This window comes from Cricetulus griseus, chromosome 2, assembly GCF_003668045.3.
Source record: "Cricetulus griseus strain 17A/GY chromosome 2, alternate assembly CriGri-PICRH-1.0, whole genome shotgun sequence".
Lineage (NCBI taxonomy): Eukaryota > Metazoa > Chordata > Mammalia > Rodentia > Cricetidae > Cricetulus > Cricetulus griseus.
In genome coordinates this window covers 38,222,515-38,243,536 of record NC_048595.1, presented here as the reverse complement: position 1 = coordinate 38,243,536, position 21,022 = coordinate 38,222,515, and the positions used below count along the sequence as shown (strand labels likewise).

General features: G+C 36.0%; 1 protein-coding gene across 1 annotated transcript in view; it reads left to right on the top strand.

Moving 5' to 3' along the window:
* Positions 1-21,022, top strand: part of Spata6 (spermatogenesis associated 6) — a 79,470-nt gene that overhangs the window by 24,055 nt on the left and 34,393 nt on the right. The window contains exons 4-9 of the mRNA XM_035438665.1: positions 3,711-3,752; positions 4,746-4,870; positions 9,564-9,644; positions 13,843-14,136; positions 17,545-17,632; positions 20,499-20,539. Of these exons, the coding sequence (XP_035294556.1) occupies positions 3,711-3,752; positions 4,746-4,870; positions 9,564-9,644; positions 13,843-14,136; positions 17,545-17,632; positions 20,499-20,539 (671 nt within the window). The remainder of the gene's footprint in view (positions 1-3,710; positions 3,753-4,745; positions 4,871-9,563; positions 9,645-13,842; positions 14,137-17,544; positions 17,633-20,498; positions 20,540-21,022) is intronic.

Here is a 21,022-nt window from a genome sequence, read left to right as displayed (position 1 = left end):
GTACTTGCAGTTCTGCTTTGTGTATTTTTCCATGTAGAATATCTATATTCTATTTTCTTTAGCATTTTTGGTGAAATCACTCTGCTCATTTCCATAGAGCTGTAGCATTTTACATCCTCACCTTCTAGATCATGAGCTTCTTGGGTGTTTACATTAATGTGATTCACAAAATTTGGGAATTTGTAATACTCTCACTGCCCCCCTTTTGCTTATCTTTTAGCAGTTGTTGTCTTTGGCAAATGGTCTTTATGTTTTTATTTGCTTCAGTAAATAAACTGCCAGTAACCCTAGTAATCCATCCTGTCCCAGCTTCCATCCTTGTAAGGATTAGGGTTTCTTCTATTCCTTCTGGCGTTCCTATTATTATACATTACATCTTTTTTTTTTTTGCATACTGCTTACTTTTTCAACTAAATCTCTTTGAATTTTGTAGTTTTTAAAATTTGTGGAGTATTTTTGGCAATGGGAATTAAACCCAGGGTCTTGTACATGCTTAGCAAGTTCTTTATAGTTTCAGCTCAAGGCTTTCTTTCTTTCTTTCTTTCTTTCTTTCTTTCTTTTTTTTTTAAGGTTTTGAATCTGTCACTTCAGTGTCCCCAATTGTGTGATCAAGGTCTCCACACTGCACACTTGTTCTTTCATGTTTAGTTTGCCATGCTCTTTGTTGAAAGCCAATAGTGTATCGAGGAAAGAACTTTGGTAGCTGTCCACTGTAATGTGTTGGTAAGGTGTGAGGAGAGAGTGTTCAGTCTTCTGTGAGTGGAGCTATGGCTTTGATGAACCCATGTGAACTCCGTGAGTGTTTGTAGGCCCTATGTCTACCTAGGACAGGAGAGCTGGATAGCCTAGTATAGCCGAGTATCTCCTTTCTCCCATGGACAACAAAAGGTAGTACCGCAGTTGAGGATTTCACCTGATCCTGGTAGAAGCCTGGAATTTGCTACAATTGGGACTTTCCTTTTACCAGGTCAACTAGGCTTTTCAAAAAGAAGAATCTGACAGACAGAACCAAAGGATAAACAATTTTTCCAAGAGAAAGCATTGTTACAAAGAATAGAATGCTCTGGCATCCTTCAAAATGCTTCCTTCCCTCCAGGAGCGAGAGAGAACTTTTCTCCTGTGTTCACAGTGAGGATTCTGAGCTACAACTCAAGACTCCTCCCCCTGCTGCTCTCATAGAGGCCTCTGCTTATGTATTTCTGCTCTGTTGTGGTTCTTTGTGTCCACTCACCTTTGTCCTGTGAGGCCACCTTTCTGAGGTATACTAGAAGGGTTGCTCATCTCTAGCTTTTAAGCTAGACTAAATCCTTCCAAACCTCTCACACACTACCAGACTATAAGTCCTACAGCAAATTTTAAGGCTGTGTCTTAAATGATGTTAAATTTCTGCCACTGGTGGCATAAATGGCACCTTCTGAGTAGAAGACTTAGTTTCTGGATCTTCTAATTTGTTTTCTTAGTTTTTAAATCTCAATTACCTATTTACATTTCTTTGCTTTAGTTTGAATGCCAAATGCTATAAAATGTAGAAATAATTACTTAACTCAGGCTGCATTTGAGTGATTTCAAAATTGGCTATATTTTAGTTTATCCTTTAGTTTTAAATTTTGTCTTAGTTACTTTTCTATTTCTGTGAAGAGATACCATGACGAAGGCAACTTATAGATGAAAGCATTTAGTTGGGGGCTTACTTATTACAGTTTCAGAGAGGGAGTCCATAGCTATCAAGGAAGGGAACATGACAGCAGGCAGGCAGACAGGCAGGCACTGGACCAGGAACTGAGAGCTCACATGTTGAAATAATAACCAAGAGGCAGAGAGAGATAATTGTAATGGCATGGGCTTTTGAAATCCCACCCTCAGTAGTCCTGTTCCAATAAGGCCACACCTCCTAACTCCTAATCCTCAAATATATAAGCCTTGGGGGGAAGCATTCTCATTCAAACCACCACAGGTTTAATCTTCTATGAACCAACCTTCAATCAGGTCGTTGACTTGAGTCCCCCCCCCCCCACCATCCGCCCCCATCCACTTCCTGACTACCTAAGGCCATGTTTTTCCATGGGGATGTATGTAGTTGAGTATTTTACTTTCCCAGTTTTACTATGTATTCTAAGGTTCATGTCTTGAGTCTATCAAAAATCACTTAATCTCTTGCCTCTTAGCTGCCTGTCAGATTTTTCAGATACAAAAACAAAACAAAACAGTCTCTAAGTCCAGGCTCATCTCTCTGGATTTCCTTTTTATATCAAGATTTTGTTTTACACAGTTTTAGTGTTTAGGTGTTAGCATTTATTATTATTTTTAGTTGTCTACCTTTTTACCGTTGATTTTAGAAGGAGCCTTGTTCTTGGATAATTTATCTTCTAGACTGCCTTGCTCTGCTGTATTTTGAGCCTTTGCATATTCTGTTCCTCTATGAAATTCTGTGCCCCTTTCCAATTCCCAGTTCACATCACTTAACTCTTGCATTATCTGGGTGCTAAAGACCACGTAGAGCTTTCACTGCCCTCCTGACTGCCTTAGGTATTTGTATTACAGTATCTAGTGACACTCTCCAAGTCTTTCATTGTACTTGTGGATTATAATTACATATTCATGTAGGTATTTTTATTACAGTATCTCATGACACTCTCCAAGGCTTTCATTGTACTTGTGGATTATAATTATATATTCATTGATGATTTTTATTTCACTTAATATTTATCCTCTTTGTGGAATTTAAGGCTCTTAGGAAAAATCCACATCTTGCCGTTTAGGAGAGCACATCTGCAGTCTCAGTGCTCAAGGCACGAAGGCAGAAAGATGATGCATTCTAGGCCCACCCAGGGTACACAGTGAAGCCCTGCCTCAAGCATATGAATGAGTAAAGAAACATAAAGGTATAAGAAGAAGAATCATATTTATATTAATCTTCATTGATCCCCACTGTGACTTAAGTGGAGAATTTAGAACTTTTTCATTGGTGGAATATATATATGGAGAGTAGAATGGGACTCCATGGAAAGTAGCAGAAGTTAAAGGACAAAAGCAGTTAGCCTTTTTAATGGGTTCTCAGAGGAGAGAGATCATTCATTTATTTTTCTTTTGTAAATTTATCAAAAATGTCTTAGAAGGTATTTTATAATATATATATATATATTATATATATATATAACTTGTTATCATTCAGATTTTGAAATAGATATAACATATAAAACTGTGTACAGTCTACTAAGAGATAAACAAGCACGTTTTTCTATTCAGTAATTATTTTGGATTTAAATTTTTGATATTTATTTATTGTGTGTGTGGGAGCACTTGTTCTTTAATTTTGCATATGTGGAAGTCAGAGCTAAATTTAGGACAATTGCTTCCCTGCTCCGATTATGTTGGTCCCAGGAATCAAACTTAGGTCCTCTGGCATGGATCCATACACACTGATCTATCTTTCAGGACATATCTTGGCAAACAAAGGAGGAGGATACAAGAAAGAGGGGCATATTTATTCTCTAATTGTAGCTCCAAATTATGACATAAATGGAGAATGTAACATTTCTTCATAGATGTAATACATGAATGGAAGCTTGAATGAGACTTCCATTTGTGGAAAATAGCAAAAGTTGAATGAAAGGAGAAATTATGCCTTTGTAATGAGTTCTCAGAAGTAGATTAGAGTAACTCATTGTCACTGACTTTTTACTTAAGGAGATTTTCTTTCAAACTTTCAGATGATACAGCAGTGTTCGAGTTGATACAGCTAGTTCCACCAGGTATTGTATTACTTATTGATAAGGCAACTGATTTCAATGAAATATTTCAAACTATCTCTTCTCCCCTCTTCCTGCCAAATAACAGCAATGGTTATTTTTTTTAGGCCATTGATTTGCTATGCATATGCCAAAACAACAAACACAGAAAAGTTTACATGAATGCAAATTGAATGTCTCATTCTGAAATTAAATGTTAAAATAATTGAAAGTGGAAGATAATGTCTTTATAATTTTAGAATATTTTTGACAGTAATGTAAAGTGAATTTTTAATTTTTGACATTTAAAAATAAAATTACATATATTTGTTAATTAAACAGAATTTTTGTTTTGTTTTTTTGTGTGTTGACTGTTATTGGGAATGAAGAGGGTGGTAGCCTTCCTTACTTACAAGGTAAACATGGGTTTCTGAGGAAAGAGCTTACCTCTTAAAATATTAAGACTAGTTTTAGTGTTGATACTTATTTCTAGGACTATCAAAGAAATCTTAGTTAAATATTTTATGCAACAGATACCTATATTTTATTAAATACAAGTAACCTCAAAATTTTCAGTATTACATGCATACTTAATTCACTAGCCACATTTATAATGTTCACTCTTACAGCACATGAGGACAGACAGAAAAGATAGAAGACAGGAAGTTTCTAGAGATGGTAATAAGCTTTGGATCTATAAATTTAATGCAACTTCATATTTTTAGCAAACTCCCTTTTCTAAGAGTTCATTGGTTCTTACTAAGTGTATGTGTTACCCCTATTCTCTAAGGTGTGAGGCAGAGAATTACTAATATATACTGTATTTCTGAAATTGAAAAAACATGTTAAAGTATTTGTTGTATCCTTATTTTAATTTTCCTTTTATAGAAGATAAGCATTGCCTTCAAGCAGGTATACAATAAGGCATCAGGCAATATATATAAATTATACTTGATGATTTTGTTTCTAAATAGAATGTTTTGTTATAATTTGAATCATAGGATATCTTTCTTATAGTTGGAGAAACACTGTCAACCTATGATGAAAACACACGAGATTTCATGTTCCCGGGTCCAAACCAAATTTCTGGACACCATGATTCAAACCGCCAGGTTACTATGAGGAGGATTTCTGGACTAAGAGTAAGTGATTGCATGGCTTTCCAAGTCAGCTCTTTATGGTAAGAGGTAGCATACAGGCCTCAGTACCTTGAATTTGTAAAACTAACTTAAAATTTAATTTGTTTTCAAATTTCTTTTGTATAATTGTGTTATTTTAAGTATCCCGAATGCAATGAAAATAATTTAGCAAAAATTAAGGCATTTATTATAAAAACTAACACATATATTGGCTGATATTCTTCACAACTTGTAATTTGTTTCTCCTCTGCACTACCCATCCTCATTCCTCCATGTCTGTCTGTCACTTTTTCTGTTTCTGTCTGGGGAAAGTTCAACAAACATTAGAGCAATAACCAGTCTCAACATTTAGGGAAACCCCAATTTAAAACATTTCTTTTTAGTCATGTCGGGTTTATTGGAAAACATTAATAAATATTAAATATTTATAAATTGAGAACTTTTGTATGCTGGTGTGTCATAAGCTGGAATAATCAAAATTCAAAATTATTTAATAGAGACCAAGATTTTTTTAGCATAATATCTTCTAGGTGTGTGTCCTCAGTATATTCTCACTGGGATACCAAAGGTCCTCTTATGTTGCTCATATCCTTCCGTGATAGAGATGGGACCTTAGGTCTTCTTCCTGTTAGTCATCAGTTTACCACTGAGCTACACCACAGGTTAAGATATTTTCTTATAGTGCTCTTAACAGTGGTAAAAAATAGAAATGACTGAAACTTACAGCTTGGATAAAACTTGAATAGATAGATTATAAAGTGTCCACAGACTGTACATAAACGCTACATTAAGAGGGCCTTTCTTTCTGAGTGGCAATATTTGTGTCATGAATAAACATCATTGGATTTGATGCCGTCTTCACACAAAGCTCTCCCATCCTTTCCTGCAACTGATTTGAAAATATCTTTATTCCCGAAAAGCAGCCTGCTTCTCAGAAGAACTCAGAGATGGCCACTTTGTTTCAAAAGCAGAGAGTAATATCTTGAAATTATTTGGGCAAACAGTTTTTAAACTAATTTTGTGGAATCCTAATATAAGTAAATAAAGTGTGTGTCATATGAGTTAATATAGTGAATTAAATAAATTTTCCTCTGTGTCTCGGCTTATGATAAGCTGTGTCCAAAGAAATAGTAAATTCAGTTTATTGAAAGTGTAAAAGTTGACTCTGTAACAACTGAAAACCTTTCTTCTCTGGAATATTTTTATGTTGTTAGTTAGCTTTTATACTATAACTGTCTTCAAAGAGTATTTTTAGAGTCATGTGGAAGCTCATAAAGAAAAAATATCATATTTAGTTTATGGTCTCTTTAAGGTAATTTAACGTGCTTTGTCGTATGATGACAGCAATAGAAAGTCAACTGTGTGGACTGTTCACTTTCATCACTTGAGTTTCTTTTGCATATATTTGGAAGTTGTTTGACTATTGAGGCAGAGATATATAAAAATAAGGACTTCCAATAACAGCCATGTGAAGAGTTTGACAGATCTTCTCTTTATATTAAGCAAGTATGAAACTGGACAAAGTTATCATAGTCAACACTGGTCAGTGGATACCGACTAAGAAGTGCAGCAAGCAGATGACATTTTTATGCTTGAAAATCAGCTCCAGTTTTAGGTAATATAGCAGGAATTTGGGGCTCCTTTGCCTGGGATGGCCCATGTCCTACTTCTCAGTGACAGCTGTATCTTTACCAGCTGATACTGGACACAAAGAGCAGTAGCTTTGGTCCCCAGAGGTTGAGAAGTGGTTTGGCTCTGCCAGCTAAACATAGTGGATCCTGTTGATAGTAGATGGAGAAACCTTACAGCTGTGCAAGGCCCATTGCCATCTGACTCAGGTCAATGGCACACTTTCTAGGATGTTGGCAGGGAGATCCAGAAACGAAGGGACAAGAAGAAGAGTGAGAGAAGCTCTCTCTTTCTTGTCTCAGTTTGAAAGGCATTCACAGGGGCAGCAATGAGAGATTAAAATAAGCCCAGGGAAACTAGTTGTAGCTATGAATTTATTTTCTCACCTATCACTGAAAGTCAGCAGAGGGGCAAGCCAGTATGGCTTATATGAAGAACTGAAAAACAGAGAAGACATGGAACAGAATATAAACTGAACATCAAAATTAGGGTATAAGCACAGACATATCAATAATTGTATTTACATATAAGTAAAAATAAATGCTTTCAGTGGTTTGTGGTCCTGGCAAGCAACAATGACTTGTCTTCAGAATTCTTGTGATTCTGGGATACATTCTTTGAGTCCCACTACTGTTGACAAGGATTCAAACCATTATCTGGAATTAAATCATGTCACTTCTATGGATTTGCTTAGTAAACTTGGACAAAGCACAGTGACCTGTCTAGCTAGGGTTCATGGGTCAATTGATTTAACCTTGAGTTGATCATATATTTTAACTGTGGCTGCCTTGGTGGTGCTGGTGGTGGGTATTTTTCTCTGTAGACTCTGAGCTCCACAACATTTTCATCCTTGAATTGTAGTCTTACTCAGTATGTTATGAAGTAGTATTTAACAGATGCCTCTTGATTGGACTCAGTGAATGAATTACTTCCTGCCATAGGTTCAGTGGAGAGATTCACTTTTGAGAATGTGTGATTTGGTCAATTTGGCTAGACTCTAGAGCCCATGTTACTGTAAAGCAGTTTGGTGATGTGATGAAGATTTATAAACAACTAATTTAAATAAAGATTACTACTTGACAGTGCATGCGGCCTTTATATCATCAATCTGGAGATTGCAAAATCAATCACTGAAGTTTTCTGAGGAAGGAAGACTTCTGCTCATGGAAACAGTAGAAATCCTACCTATTTCTAATATTACAGCCGACTCCATCAGCTTCATGGTCAAGATAGTGTGTCAACTTATTCCTTAGTTTCCACCTATTTAAGGTGCCCTTTGCACTTCTGAATTGTCATCTCTCACATTTGTTTAAATTAATTCCCTAAGACAAATCTCTCTATGTGTATGACTAGTCCTTTTACATACTAGACTTTAAAAGGCTTGTAAAAATACTATGTGAACTATTGGGAACTCAAGTGTGATGAGCAATTGACTTCAGGGAAGTTTAGAGTGGAAAGCCATAGGTCAGGTGGTGATAGTAGACAGTCTTGTACTTCTTAACATTTTGATTGGAGTCAGACTATACATACAATTATGGCTATGACTTACATTTAGTTATGTAACAGGTTTCTGGAAGTATACATGATGTTGTATTGTGTAATGACACATTTTCAGTTCAAATCCTCATTATTAAGTGACACATGACTGTATTTCCAGAAATTCTTTGATAGCCCTCTCTGTCTGGACTTTGGGGATTGTTAGGCGCCAGTGGTTTTTGTTGCCATTTTGTTCCCATTTGAATGGGAATGTGTGCATAGACTGCACTTTGTTTGCTGAATATATGTACAGTGGGTGTTGTCATATAGATAACTTGTCTCCTTAGTTCTTATAAGTCCTCTGACTGTGAAGAAATATATTATAGAAGCTATACCGAGCTGTAACCAAAGAACCTTACCTATGTGAGGATTCTTACATGCCAACACTGATTTTAAACCGAGTTTGTAAACTTGTAAAAGGTCAAGACTTCTAGCTTCCTTTTTTCTTTTTGGAGCATTAGTGTATTTTGCACATAAGAGGAATGCAATTTATAGTCACAAGGAAAACCGTGCATACATATTTAATACTCTTCAATTGAAAAAGAGCCAAGTTCTGAGTCTTTGAATACGGACCACACTTACCAACTTCTAGAGAAATATATAGTGTATAGTAGATATCTAACAAGTGGATATAGTAGATATTATTGATGTTGATTTTTGGGCAGCTCAGATTTACCCTCTGTAATGGATACATTTTAAATTCTAAACTTAGTTGCTCATAGACAGGGTTTGCAGAGGGCATGGTAAGTGTCTGACTTTTATTGCATTGGGGAGAAGCTACTCAAAGGCTAGCCGACATGTTCAACAGTTGGGTATATATAACATAGGATTCCAGATGTTTCCTTGGGTGCTTTGTAACTGTCCACTTGACCTGTCTCCTTTTCTCCACTTATCTCAAAACTGTTCAGGCTGATTATTGAAATGTTGGTAGAAATAGAACAAAGATAAATATCTACAACTAAATATAAAGTATATTATAAGAAAAAGTCTATAGAAAATTTCAGAGACCTCCTCTGTCTGAAGATTGCATGACTGGGAGTAATAGAATTCTCTTTTAATTAAAATGTGTTAAAAATACAATAAGATAAAAATTTAATGGACCGTTAAATAAATATTTATAATAGACAAGGTGTTTTGTTTTATGTAGAAATTTTGTAATAGCTAATAATTATTTCTTGATTATATAGTTAAATTATAAATGTAAAGACAGTTGAAATAAATTAAATAATTCACATATTTATGACTAATCCGTCATAATTTAAAATCTTCAAACACTTTGACAAAGAGACACTTGAAAATGGAAACAATTGTAAATTATTCTATTAAAGTAGTATAATTGCTCCCAACCAAATCATTAGCAATGTAACTGCTAATTAGGAACATTTATCATTACTATGTTCTTCATAATAATAAAAGATCAAACAAACAAATGAAGCACTGAGTCTTGAAAAGTATTTGTTATTTTAGATCCTATTCAAACCACTAACTGTACTTTTTAAATATATAATAATACTATTTTTCAATCTTGCAGGGAATTGCTCCAAAGCTGGAATTTTCTACAACTTCAGTGATCACGGAATGTCTGATAAGCTCAAGGAAGTGCCGAAATCAGGTTAAAATGATTAAATTGTTATGATCGTATGGTTCATGTGAATCCATGCATGGTGGGCATTATCCTTGTTTTGGCTGCATTTCTTCTCACCATCTCTGTCAGTCTTAAGCAAAGCAGTTAACAAAGTACTCAGCGATTTGATTGCATCATAGTAAATAGGAGAAAGCCAAGCTTGGCCCCATGGCAGAGGGCATCACGATATGTTTGTTTGGTTATTTACTTATTTTACATCATGAAATTTTAAATACAAGCAGTAGTGAAACTGCCAGAGAGAGGTTGAGATCAGGAATTGCCAAAGAAAACTCAGCTGAAGACTTCCATACATTTTACAGATATTACAGTAGACTGCAGAAAGGTCAAAGGAACCCTTAAGCAAATGTGGCCAAGTTCTCTCACTGGGGACTTCATGTTTATTGAGTGTGACTTCTTGAATGTGTCTAATTCCTAGAGAACTGTTATTCAGTGCAGTGACCATACTTTTCTGTCAGCCCAAAGAAAGTTTGGGCATTCCAGCCTTAATAACTCATTTTTGTGAAGATTTCCTTTAATAAGCTTCTGATCAGTTGTTCCTCATATTCTAATTCTTTCAGGGCTTCTCTGTGTAGCTTTGGAGCCTGTCCTGACACTCACTCTGGAGATCAGGCTGGCCTTGAACTCACAGAGATCTGCCTGCCTCTGCCTCATGAGTGCTGGGATTAAAAGCATGTGCCACCAATGCCCGGCTTCATATTCTAATTCTTTCTGGGCCAAAGGGCAGTCTTCTGGTGCACAAGCGACCTTGTCCATAGTTATCTCAGCAATGCTGGCATTGCCCATGTGCAGTTCCATGACAGCCATGTTCTGATGAAGGGCTGGTAGCATACAAAACCCAGACGACTCAGTAGGAGCAGGGCTGGGCCAGTAATGGAAAGAGTGGAATAGTAATTTGCTGTATTACAGTTTTAAAGCTAATTTTTTAATACAATAACTGTGACCTAAGCTAAGAAAGGTACAATGAGTTCCCAGAGTATTGGAGGAAGTATTTTTTTGCTAGCAAGATATTTAGGGTTCCAAAGTCAATCGGTAGCTATTTACCATTTAGACACAGATGTTCGAAGTCTAAACCAGCCATGCTTAAAATGTGTGGGGAAACTTACTGACTGGTTTCTCAGTTACTCAGTGTGTGCATTTACAAATTGTTAAAAATGCTTTGCCCAGCATTCAGTTTTTCTCTCTGAAGAATACTTAATGAATGGATAGCAAAAAATTCTTTTTATTTTTTAATTCACACAGATTTATAATGTCAAGTGTATATCTCAATGTAAGGTACATGTAAGGCCATCCCCTCAGTTAAGATGATTGCTCTTCATGCACACCGGGTCTAAAAAGAAGAAATACTCTTCTTTTCCTTCAACTTGTTTGGAGTTGTCATTTGGTCTTTACTAAACAGAGATGTACGAGAGTAGGTTGTTATATTAGACAGAATTTAAAACTATGTTTTAGGGCTATAGATGCATGAGGTCCTGGGTTCAATTCTCTGTCAAGGATGGAAGGAGATGAGGGAAGAGAGGAGAGTGAATAGGGGAGGATAAAACAAAGTGAGGAGGAAAGGATGAGAGAAGGATGGAAGGGAGGGAGGCAAAAAATGAGGAAAGTGCTGATTTCAAATAATGTATGCTTTATGTTTCTCACCAGTTTAATGGAATTAAAAATTCAGGGTATTGACATGAATTTTCAGGAGGAAAATAATTTTTCTCTTCTACTAATTCTTTTTACTTGTTTTAAAGTATACTTTATTTTTCACAGTTAAATATTGACAGACATTTTAGTATGCTGTTAAACATTGTCAAGGTGCGGTATCCCTTAGGTTTTGCTGTATAGCAATTGCCCCTAACAGTGGTTTAAAGTCGAAAGTGCTTCTCAGTTCCAGTGGCTAAAGGATGATTCCTTTGGACTAGATTGGCTGTCTTATGCCTGAAGGTTATGGGGTAATTTTGCTTGGACCAGGCATTTGTCAAGTTGTAGTTGGAGAAAGTGAAGATCATAAGACTCATCATCTAGTGGGCTAATAATTGTGGCTTATTGCTGTAGGAATATTCTTAGAAAGAGTCAACAGCTCTTTAAAAAACCTGGCCTCGTGACAGTGTCCTGTTGATCAAAGGAAGTTACGTAGTCAAGCCTAGCTTGAACCTGGGGCAGAAACTACCATGGTGTAGATGTAGGAAAGGAAATTATGGCAGTCATTTTGGCAAGAGTACACACAGCTAGTGCTTTAAGTTTTAATAGGCAAAATAATTGGGCATTAAGGAATGGGCCTGCTTGGATAACATGGGTCTGTAATGGCTGCCATGAAGTTTGTAACTTAAACATACATCATTCAAAAGCTTAACTGAGGAAAGAAGGTGGGTTGGGATCTTCAGATATGGTATAATCAGAGGTGGGTGAGCAAAAAGAAACTTAAGCATCACTTTAGTTTAGCTGTACCTGGAAACGAACAATGTATAAATGATGAGGAGATAGAAGTCCAGAGTCTCATGCTGTGTGAGGGTTAATAACAGATGCAGAGTAGAATAGGTTGAGGAAAGGAGATGTGTGTGTGTGTGTGTGTGTGTGTGTGTGTGTGTGTGTATGAGCAAGAGATCCTGTAGATGCAGTTGATCTGTATAGAGGGAAAGTTCAAGGTTGATAGAGATACTAAAGCTGAGCCAAAGGGACTCTGATTTTAGGTGCCAGGTGCACATTTTGACTGGTTTAGGAGACCTCAGAGAGCCTTTGTGGTTCTAGAATGTCTTCATCTGAGAGTCATTGTGATGTCATAGAAGTGGATATAGGTGAGAGGAGAGCGCTGGCACACTCATTGGCATCTCTGAACTGCGTGGGAGAAGGTCCTGGAGCATAACCAAGAAGCACAGCAGAGAAAAATGACCTGAAGTGAGACTGTTCTCATTAGAAAAGTGTTGATTTTTTCATTTCTATCACTGGCTTGAAAACACTAGCTCTTGTTTTGATTCATATTTGTATTTTCAGCACTTAGTCCTTGTACTAAGGGGGGCGAGGCAGAAAGTGGAGAAGAAATTTAGTTTGGTGGTTTTCCAGGGGATTGATAGGAAGCCAAAGATCTTTAGATGTTTTTTCCTAACTGTATGATTCTAGAGAAGAAATCTGTTATTAACTTCCAATCTAACTATTAAGGCATTTGTAAAGCAGAGTGTAGCAGAATGAAGTATTACCTGATTAGCGGCTAAGTTGGAGCTATCAGATTTGTTTTCATTTGTATTGTATCTTCTTTTAGACAGGGCCTCACTTATGCTGCCCAGCCTGACTTAAAACCCTGGGGCTCTAGTAGCCTTCTTGCCTCAGTTTCCCATGTAGGTAGATATGTAGTTATATGCCATGGAGCCCAGCTCAGATTCACTTTTCATTTTCAAAATTCTAGAGGGATACAAAATTTATAAGAAGATAGAAGTACTAGTTATTAAAGTTTATAATCTATCTTTTATACATATTTAATTTTGTAAAAATATTAAAAAATAAAATGGTATTTTTATCTATCATTGAATTGTCAAATTATGACTTGGATCTTACACACCAATATATCGTATATAATTAAAAAACACTTGAGTAAGATATCTATCAAGTGTTTTAGAGTCTTGTGTTGTACTTATATTATACACAATTATAGCATGAATAAGACTCATTTTTCTTCATGATTTCACAACTAGCTAAACAAGTGTATTTTTAAATAAGTTTGTTGTCCAGGCTCAAACTTTGTCAGTGTCCTACCCAGGATCACAGACATGTGTGATCACACTGTATTAGACTCAAGCTCTTTAAAATTAAATGCAGTTCTTTTAAACTTGGTAGTCCATTACTTGAATGTGTAAATATAGACAATAAATGTTGCTTGCGTTATTTTTTTTAGTTTACTGAAAGATTAGTTTTTGACTTATTTTGAAAATAAGTTAATTGGAATTTTACAAGTGATTAAGAATTAGCCTTTAATTTTCATTAAGCCCGTTTAGATTTAAGGAAGTTTGGTATAATAAACTTTATAAGCTAGAAGAATATGAATTTGATTTATCCTGGGTCAGTGGAGATAATGATCTAGTTGGCTTTGATAACTTTTGTGTACCTTGAGTTACTCTTAAAAGTTCTTCCCTTTCTGTACAGTTTTAAAAAGTCCCTTTTGCCCACATGAATGTTTGTTTTTTATGTTTAGGATAAATTTACTTACCATTCAGCTCCAGTTGAAAAACCCCACGGCAGACTGCAATGCAGAACATCAAGATCACAGAAGAAAAAGTCCAAGTCCCCTGAGAGGAGTAAATACTGCGTCAACAACAAGAACTACGAACAGCCAACGATATCTTCAAAGTCGCACTCTCCTTCTCCCTACACAAAGAGGCGAATGTGTGAGCTCTCGGAAGACACCAGGCGTCGCCTGGCCCATTTAAACCTGGGACCCTATGAATTCAAAAAGGAAACAGACAAGCCTCCATTTGTGATTAGACATGTATGTGCTCATAAGCATTTCCATTTGAAACTTGTCAAATCTATCCAGCTGCTAAAACTTTATGCTGAAACACATTTCAATAAGCAACTCATGTGAATAATTTTCTTTCTTGAATTCTTAGCCAGCAGCTAAAAGCAGAACATTAACTTAAAACTAAAGAACATGCGTTTTGTTCCCCTTGACAGCATTAATGCTGAGATCACACTCCACTATGATGCCATATGGAGACTTCAGAGTTCCCATTCCCTCTCACCTCACACAGTGGGCAGTAATACAACTTTACAATTGAACTTGGTTGTAATTGACATTGATATTAAAGTGCCAAATTAGGATTTTAAAAGAGAAAACAAAGTTTCCTATAAAAAAGGGACCCATTCCAGATCTTTAAAGTATGATAGTGGAAGTAGATGCTACTTTGAGAGCAAGTCTTTTGGGAAAGCTTTGGATCCTGAATCTTTGAAGCCAGAACTTGTTTGATGGGCGTGCATGCATAGGAGGGCCTTTGGATTAAGAGTAGGGTAGCTCTAATCTTTCTATGCACAGCCTTATGTTATGATGGAAGTTAAGTAACATTTCATGCCATTTTTATGCTTTGCCTGTAAATCAATCCTTCATCTTTCAAACTAAATTCAACTATAAATTTTTTATTTAAAATTATAATGTAATTGATACATCCATATGCTAATATTTATTAATGATATTCTTTGTGTGTGTGTGTGTGTGTGTGTGTGAGAGAGAGAGAGAGAGAGAGAGAGAGAGAGAGAGAGAGAGAGAGAGAGAGAGAGAGACATGGTTTCTCTGTGTGACAGCCCTGACTGTCGCTTTATAGATCTGACTGGCCTCAAACTCACAGAGATCCGCCTGCCTCTGCCTCCTGATTGTTGGAATTAAAGGCACGTGCCACCACCTCGTGGCAATGATATTCTTGTTTATCTAATTTGATTATAAGTTTGGTCCTGTTGAACATTATTCAGACAATAGTTTGAATTGCTATTAGAAATTTGAGAATGTCTTTGACTTTAATACTATGCATAACTACAAATTAAATTGAAAAGAAAGGGTGTGTGCTAGTTTGAAGGAATTATCAGTTGCTTTTCAATTAAAATACCTGTATATAGAAGCTAAGAAGGATCATGGGAGTTAGACACATAAATGTTAGGGAAACAACTGCTCGTTAAATGCTTATTAATACTTTTCATGGAAGTGATTGAAAAGATAAACATTGTAAATGTTTTTATGTTTTGATAGAATCTATTTTCTAAGTTACATTTTTTGAAGTTTTGAGTATTTCATATGTGAATACTGTAGTTAGATACACGTGGTTAGGGCTGGCACTTGGATTATATAATTTATCGGGGAGCTTGTCTCTGGAGAAAACTGATTCTCTCTCTCAGCTCATCTAAAGGCATGATCAGGACCTTGTGAAATTTTCCCCATCCATGTTGGCATGTTGACTAGTGTTGTGATTATCTAGGTCTTGTTTATGCAACATTGTTTGGAGCCTATCCTGGCACTCGCTCTGGAGACCAGGTTGGCCTCGAACTCACAGAGATCCACTGGCCTCTGCCTCCCACGTGCTGGGATTAAAGGTGTGTGCCACCAATGCCCGGCTATAATTTTTATTTAGTAGGTTTTCCCCTCAGCTTTTCTGTGAACAGAAATGCATACATCTAAGAACATATAAAAATTGTCTATATTATTGAGTAGGCATTGGATTTAGAGGGAATTTAGGGACAGACAACCATTCATGGTTTCAGAAGAACTTAGGAACTTGTAGCAAAAGAAACTTAATTTAATGCATACATATGCAAAAACCTTAAGAAAGGAACAGTACCTGGCCTGAAGGACAATCATTGTAAGTGGCTTTCAGAAATCAGTTAACAAGCTCAAAATGTATTGTCGCAATTGTCCTAGATGAGTCATACAGCTCTTTTCACTTATGGCTATAAACATAAGTGTAGCTTTGTGGATTTACAGAGAGAGGAGGGGGGAGGGTAGAGGGGATGGGGGAGGAGGGAGAGAGAGATGACTGTTAACTGCTTTTACAATTCAGTGATACAAAGCAGATTCACATGTGGTACCTTAAGAACTTCCCCCATTGGGAACCATGTGTTCATGAAGTGCTTCCCATTCTTCTTGATCCACTGAAACTCCTAATCTTGTCTCTCTGAGGTTGCCTGTCCTGCTTGCTCATGTAAATAGAGTCAAGCAACTTATCTTGGCAAACTCACTGATGTTGTATATGTTTTCACCTGTATTTTATTACTGGCTAGTATTACATTATCTGGATAGCTGTGTCTCATTGTTTATATAGCATGTCTGTTGGTAGGTTTTTGTGTTGCTTACACCCTTGGTTACTATGAACAATGCTTTAATGAGCAGCATGTGTACAAAGTGTTTGAATAAATACTTGTTTTCAATGCTTTTGGGTAAAGACCTAGGAGTAGACCTGCTTTGTCATGTGCCAGTTGTATATTTAACCTGAAGACTTGCCATGTGTTCCTCAGATGGGCGTCACAATTTGCATTCCTGCCAGCTGCACAAGAGGGTTGCAGTTTCCCTGCATTTTCATGAGCACCTAAGCATCCCCTTCCATCTTTCTTTGTGGTAGTGAGGGTTAAAGCCAGGGCCTCTTGGATGCAGGGCTGCTTAATTTTCTCGCTAGCCCTCCTGTGAGTGCGAGTGGCATCTCCTCGTGGTTTGATTAGTATTTCTCCAGTGACTGATGATGCAAAGCATCTCCCTCATGTGTTAGTGAATATCCTTAAAAATGCCTCCTCAAGTCTATTGCTTGTTTTATGATCTTTTCTTTATTGCTATTGTTGGCTTGTAGGACTTCTTCATATGATCTATGTAGTCATCTCTTGTCAGAAATATGATCTTCATTTTTGTTACCCAAATTCACTTTTTGCTCTTCTTATTGTTCCTTGATCCACAAAAGGTTTGAGTTTTGCTCAGCAGGTCCATCTTTTTGATAGTTACATCACTGTGGCATTTTTTTGGTAGATCTCTCTTATGGACAAATAAGTACAGCAAAGACACTGTTTAAATTCCATGTATGTGCTAAGAAAGGTAGAAATTTGGTAGACCTTTTCTAGGTAAAGCAGTGTAGGTTGCTCTAGGATGTTATTTTTATTTTTGTAACTTTGTAGTCAAAACCAAACTAGGAAACAGGGTAGTGAGTACTTAACTGCAAATTTGTTCTTTTTTTGGTGGCATTTAATTTCAGCTCTGTTGAAAAGTACATAGTAAATAAGTGATTAAACTCTGACTTTGGAACACAGAAGCACTGTGGGATTCACCTGCTGTGTGGCATATGCTCTCTAGTTGCTTAGCAATGCTGGAAGATTGAGAATGGGAATGGAAGGTTGAAGTGCTCTTTCACATTGCAAATCCTCTTTCTTCTAGGTCGATCCCCCAAGTCCCAGGGCTGATGCTTTCTTTGGATCACCTGGCAGAGACTGTGAAAGAGATGGATGGGTCAGGATGCACAGTGGTAAGGGGGAAGCTTTCCTTCTCCTACTCTAGTTGTTGAGATAATGTCAAGCCTTACGAGGCACTGATTGATAAAACAGTTTTTGCTGCATTATTAGATATTGTGATAAAACTTTTACAAATAGAAAGAATTGTATTTCTGTACTGTTAAAACATTCTTTTATATTAAAAATGTATATTAAAATTTTAGCATACTAAATACTATATTACCTTTTAGTAAAAATCACTTGAAAGTATTCTACTCAACATTTTCTACATTATTTGACTACAAAACACATTTCTCACTTTAATGTGTTAATTTATAGAATAGATTTTGAGAAACAGTGAAGTAACTCAGGGTTATGGGTTTGGAATATTAGATATATTATTTCTTATTAGAGAGGAAGCCAGTATCTTTCCATGTAAAGTATAAGTAATAGTCATAACTACTCTACTAGGCTGCCTGTGCCGCTGTACAAAATGTTGTGGGATGCTTAGTTTAAAAGCAAATGACAATGACATAGTCTACATTTATGGAACTTCAGAAAGCCAAAGTCAAGGTGGTGGGAAGGCAGATTGTCTTCTGTCATGACACTGTACTCAAGACTGTGTAGGGGAGGAGGGAAAATGTGCAGCAAGAATGGGAATGAATAAGAACAAGGTTCCTGGTATCTATTTCCAATAACACTGACCACGTCTTGAGACCCACTGTCATGACCCCATCTAAACCCTATCACCTCCGAGAAAACCATTACACTGGGAATGAGGGCTTCATCATAGGAATCTCACTAGAGGGGACACAGGGATTTAGTCTTTAACATCTGTTCCATGCCATTATTAGATAGGAAATAGTACCTAATATTTAAAAATATTTCTGCTAGCAGCTATTCTGTGTACTCAGGTTTCATTGTTTAATTATCATTGAAATTTCATGAATGTTTATAGAGACATTTTTCCATTTTATGGATAAAGAAACCTGCAATTTGAAGTTGTTCAAGATCATACATAGTATCTGAAATAGCTTTTTCTATTTCTTCAAACTTTTCCTAAATAAAATTTCATTTATTATGCCCTGTTCAGGATTCTCTGGGTTTGCAAAGCTTTTTGATTGTCTTCAACCTTGAGGGATTACCTGTGATACATTTTATATCATTAATTACTTGTACCTTTCCTATGTCTAGTTGTTCTTTTATGTTTCTGTTATTCAACATTGTGCAATGTAACTAAAATAGATTCTGACTTCTTCATGACCATAAGCTATGACTTTTATCTTCTGCTTCATTTAGAGCTTAGTTGGTTCCTAATTGGTGAGAATGACTAAATGTGAATATTGGGAAACTGAATATCAAAGTAAAAGCTTAATTTGTAAAGAAATGAAAGAAATTATAAGGCTTCCAAATCACATTGAATTTATAAATGTTTTGTGAAAAGTAGAAGACATACAAGTGTGTTAATATATGGAAACTGTTGGTATATAACCAGTTGTGAAAGATTGTTGTCTCAATTTTAAAACTAGCACAGGTGTGTGTGTGTGTGTGTGTGTGTGTGTGTGTGTGTGTGTGTGTGTGTGTGTGTGAATTAGAACATGCCCTTGTCAAACTTTGATTTCTTCTGATGATTATGGTCATGTGTGTATTTACTTGCAGAGGAAAGAGGAGTTAGAGTTTTTTTTTTTTTTTCAATTTTGAAGACTGGTTGAGATAATTTGATTCCTACTGATAGTAAGTTGAGACATTAACTTTGTGTGAAAGACATTAATATTTTCACTGGCATCTAACATTGTTTAAGACACCAAGGAAACAAATATCTTGTGCCATAAAGGACAAGGAACTGTTGAATATAAAATATGTTATGACTCAATACATACAGATATTTTTCCAGGATAAAGTTAAGAGAATAAAATTTAGAAACTTTTGACTAGAATATGTAAAGCAGAACAACAAATTATGATTCTGACTTGCTTACTGAAAAAATATAACAGCTTATAATACTTAAAGCTTGAATTTTGAAATTGTAAGTCCTTCAAGTAATAAATAGAACATTAAATATGTATCTACAATATGATGTTATTTGGGGAGAGATTTAGGATTTGATTTAAAAGCTACTATGTGGTAGCTACTGTACTGTCATCTCTCATGGGTTATATAATGTAAGTCTAGACTTTGACTTGGACACAGGTAGATCTTGTTTGCATGCTCTTGAAATGAGGACTGAAACAGAGATGGAGTATATGACTTGGCTAGAAAAATATATCCAAAGTGACACAATTAGAAATTAAGCCCAGGCTTGCTTGAATTAGAATTTGATGTTGGAATTCGTTTTCTTTGTGCCTTTAATTTTACTTTAGTCATTAGCAATTACAGTAATATTAACTTTTAGACAATGTTATAAAAGATGGACATCAGACAAATTTGGAGTCTTGACCTAAAGTTTAAGGAAAATGATTGGTACCATAGAGTCAGTGTTGGTTCTGAAATAAGCAGTGATAGCTGCCCACCCCTGAAGTCTGCGAGTTCCCTATGGCCCACCATAGACATAAAGAACATTTCACAATAAACTGGCTTTGTGATTGAAATCACACTTTTTTTTTTGCAGACTCATTGGTTTACCAAAACGAATTATTCTTTTGTCTTTGTAAAATCAGATACTTCCTACTCTAATGAAAAGAACCTTTGTAAAATCACTACCTGCTGAAGAACTGACATAACCTGTTGGGTTGGGTTGTCGTCTTGGTGTTCTAACATTGCTGAGGAATTTTAAAGTGTTTTTGAAATCTGCTGTACTATTTGCATTTGAGAAATATTGACACTAAAAATCATAGGTGAAGCCAATTCCTTGCCTTTCTGATGTTGCATATTTGATCTTTTGTTCTACACAACCTTTTCCAGATCATCCTCACTTTGGCTGCTGCAGATCCAAGGATTATAAGGTGTGTTAAACCAATTACATCATGACAGCATAAGTGTATTTCTGCTATACAAATTCTTCTGGAAATTTTATAAAATAATATGAAAGTAATAATCGACACAGCATGGAAAGTCATGGTTGTGGTGGCTGTGCCAAAGGTGGTAATATGTCTTCACTGAATATCTTCCTACAGATATGCTGTTGGTTTCATTATATATTTGGACCAATTGTTGAATTTAAATGTTTGGGTGTGTGTCTGAATGTGTATGTGAGGGAGACAGGGAGACACTACACACACATGCACGTGTGTGTGTGCAGTGCACATGAATATTGATTTGTGTAATATGACTATGTGTTCTTAATGCACACATATATGTGTGCACACATATATGTGTACACACATTCATTTGTCTGTGTAATATGCATGTGTTTAATGCATATATGTGATAAATAATATATATTATGTATATATGTACACACATATACACACATATATATGGCTTTG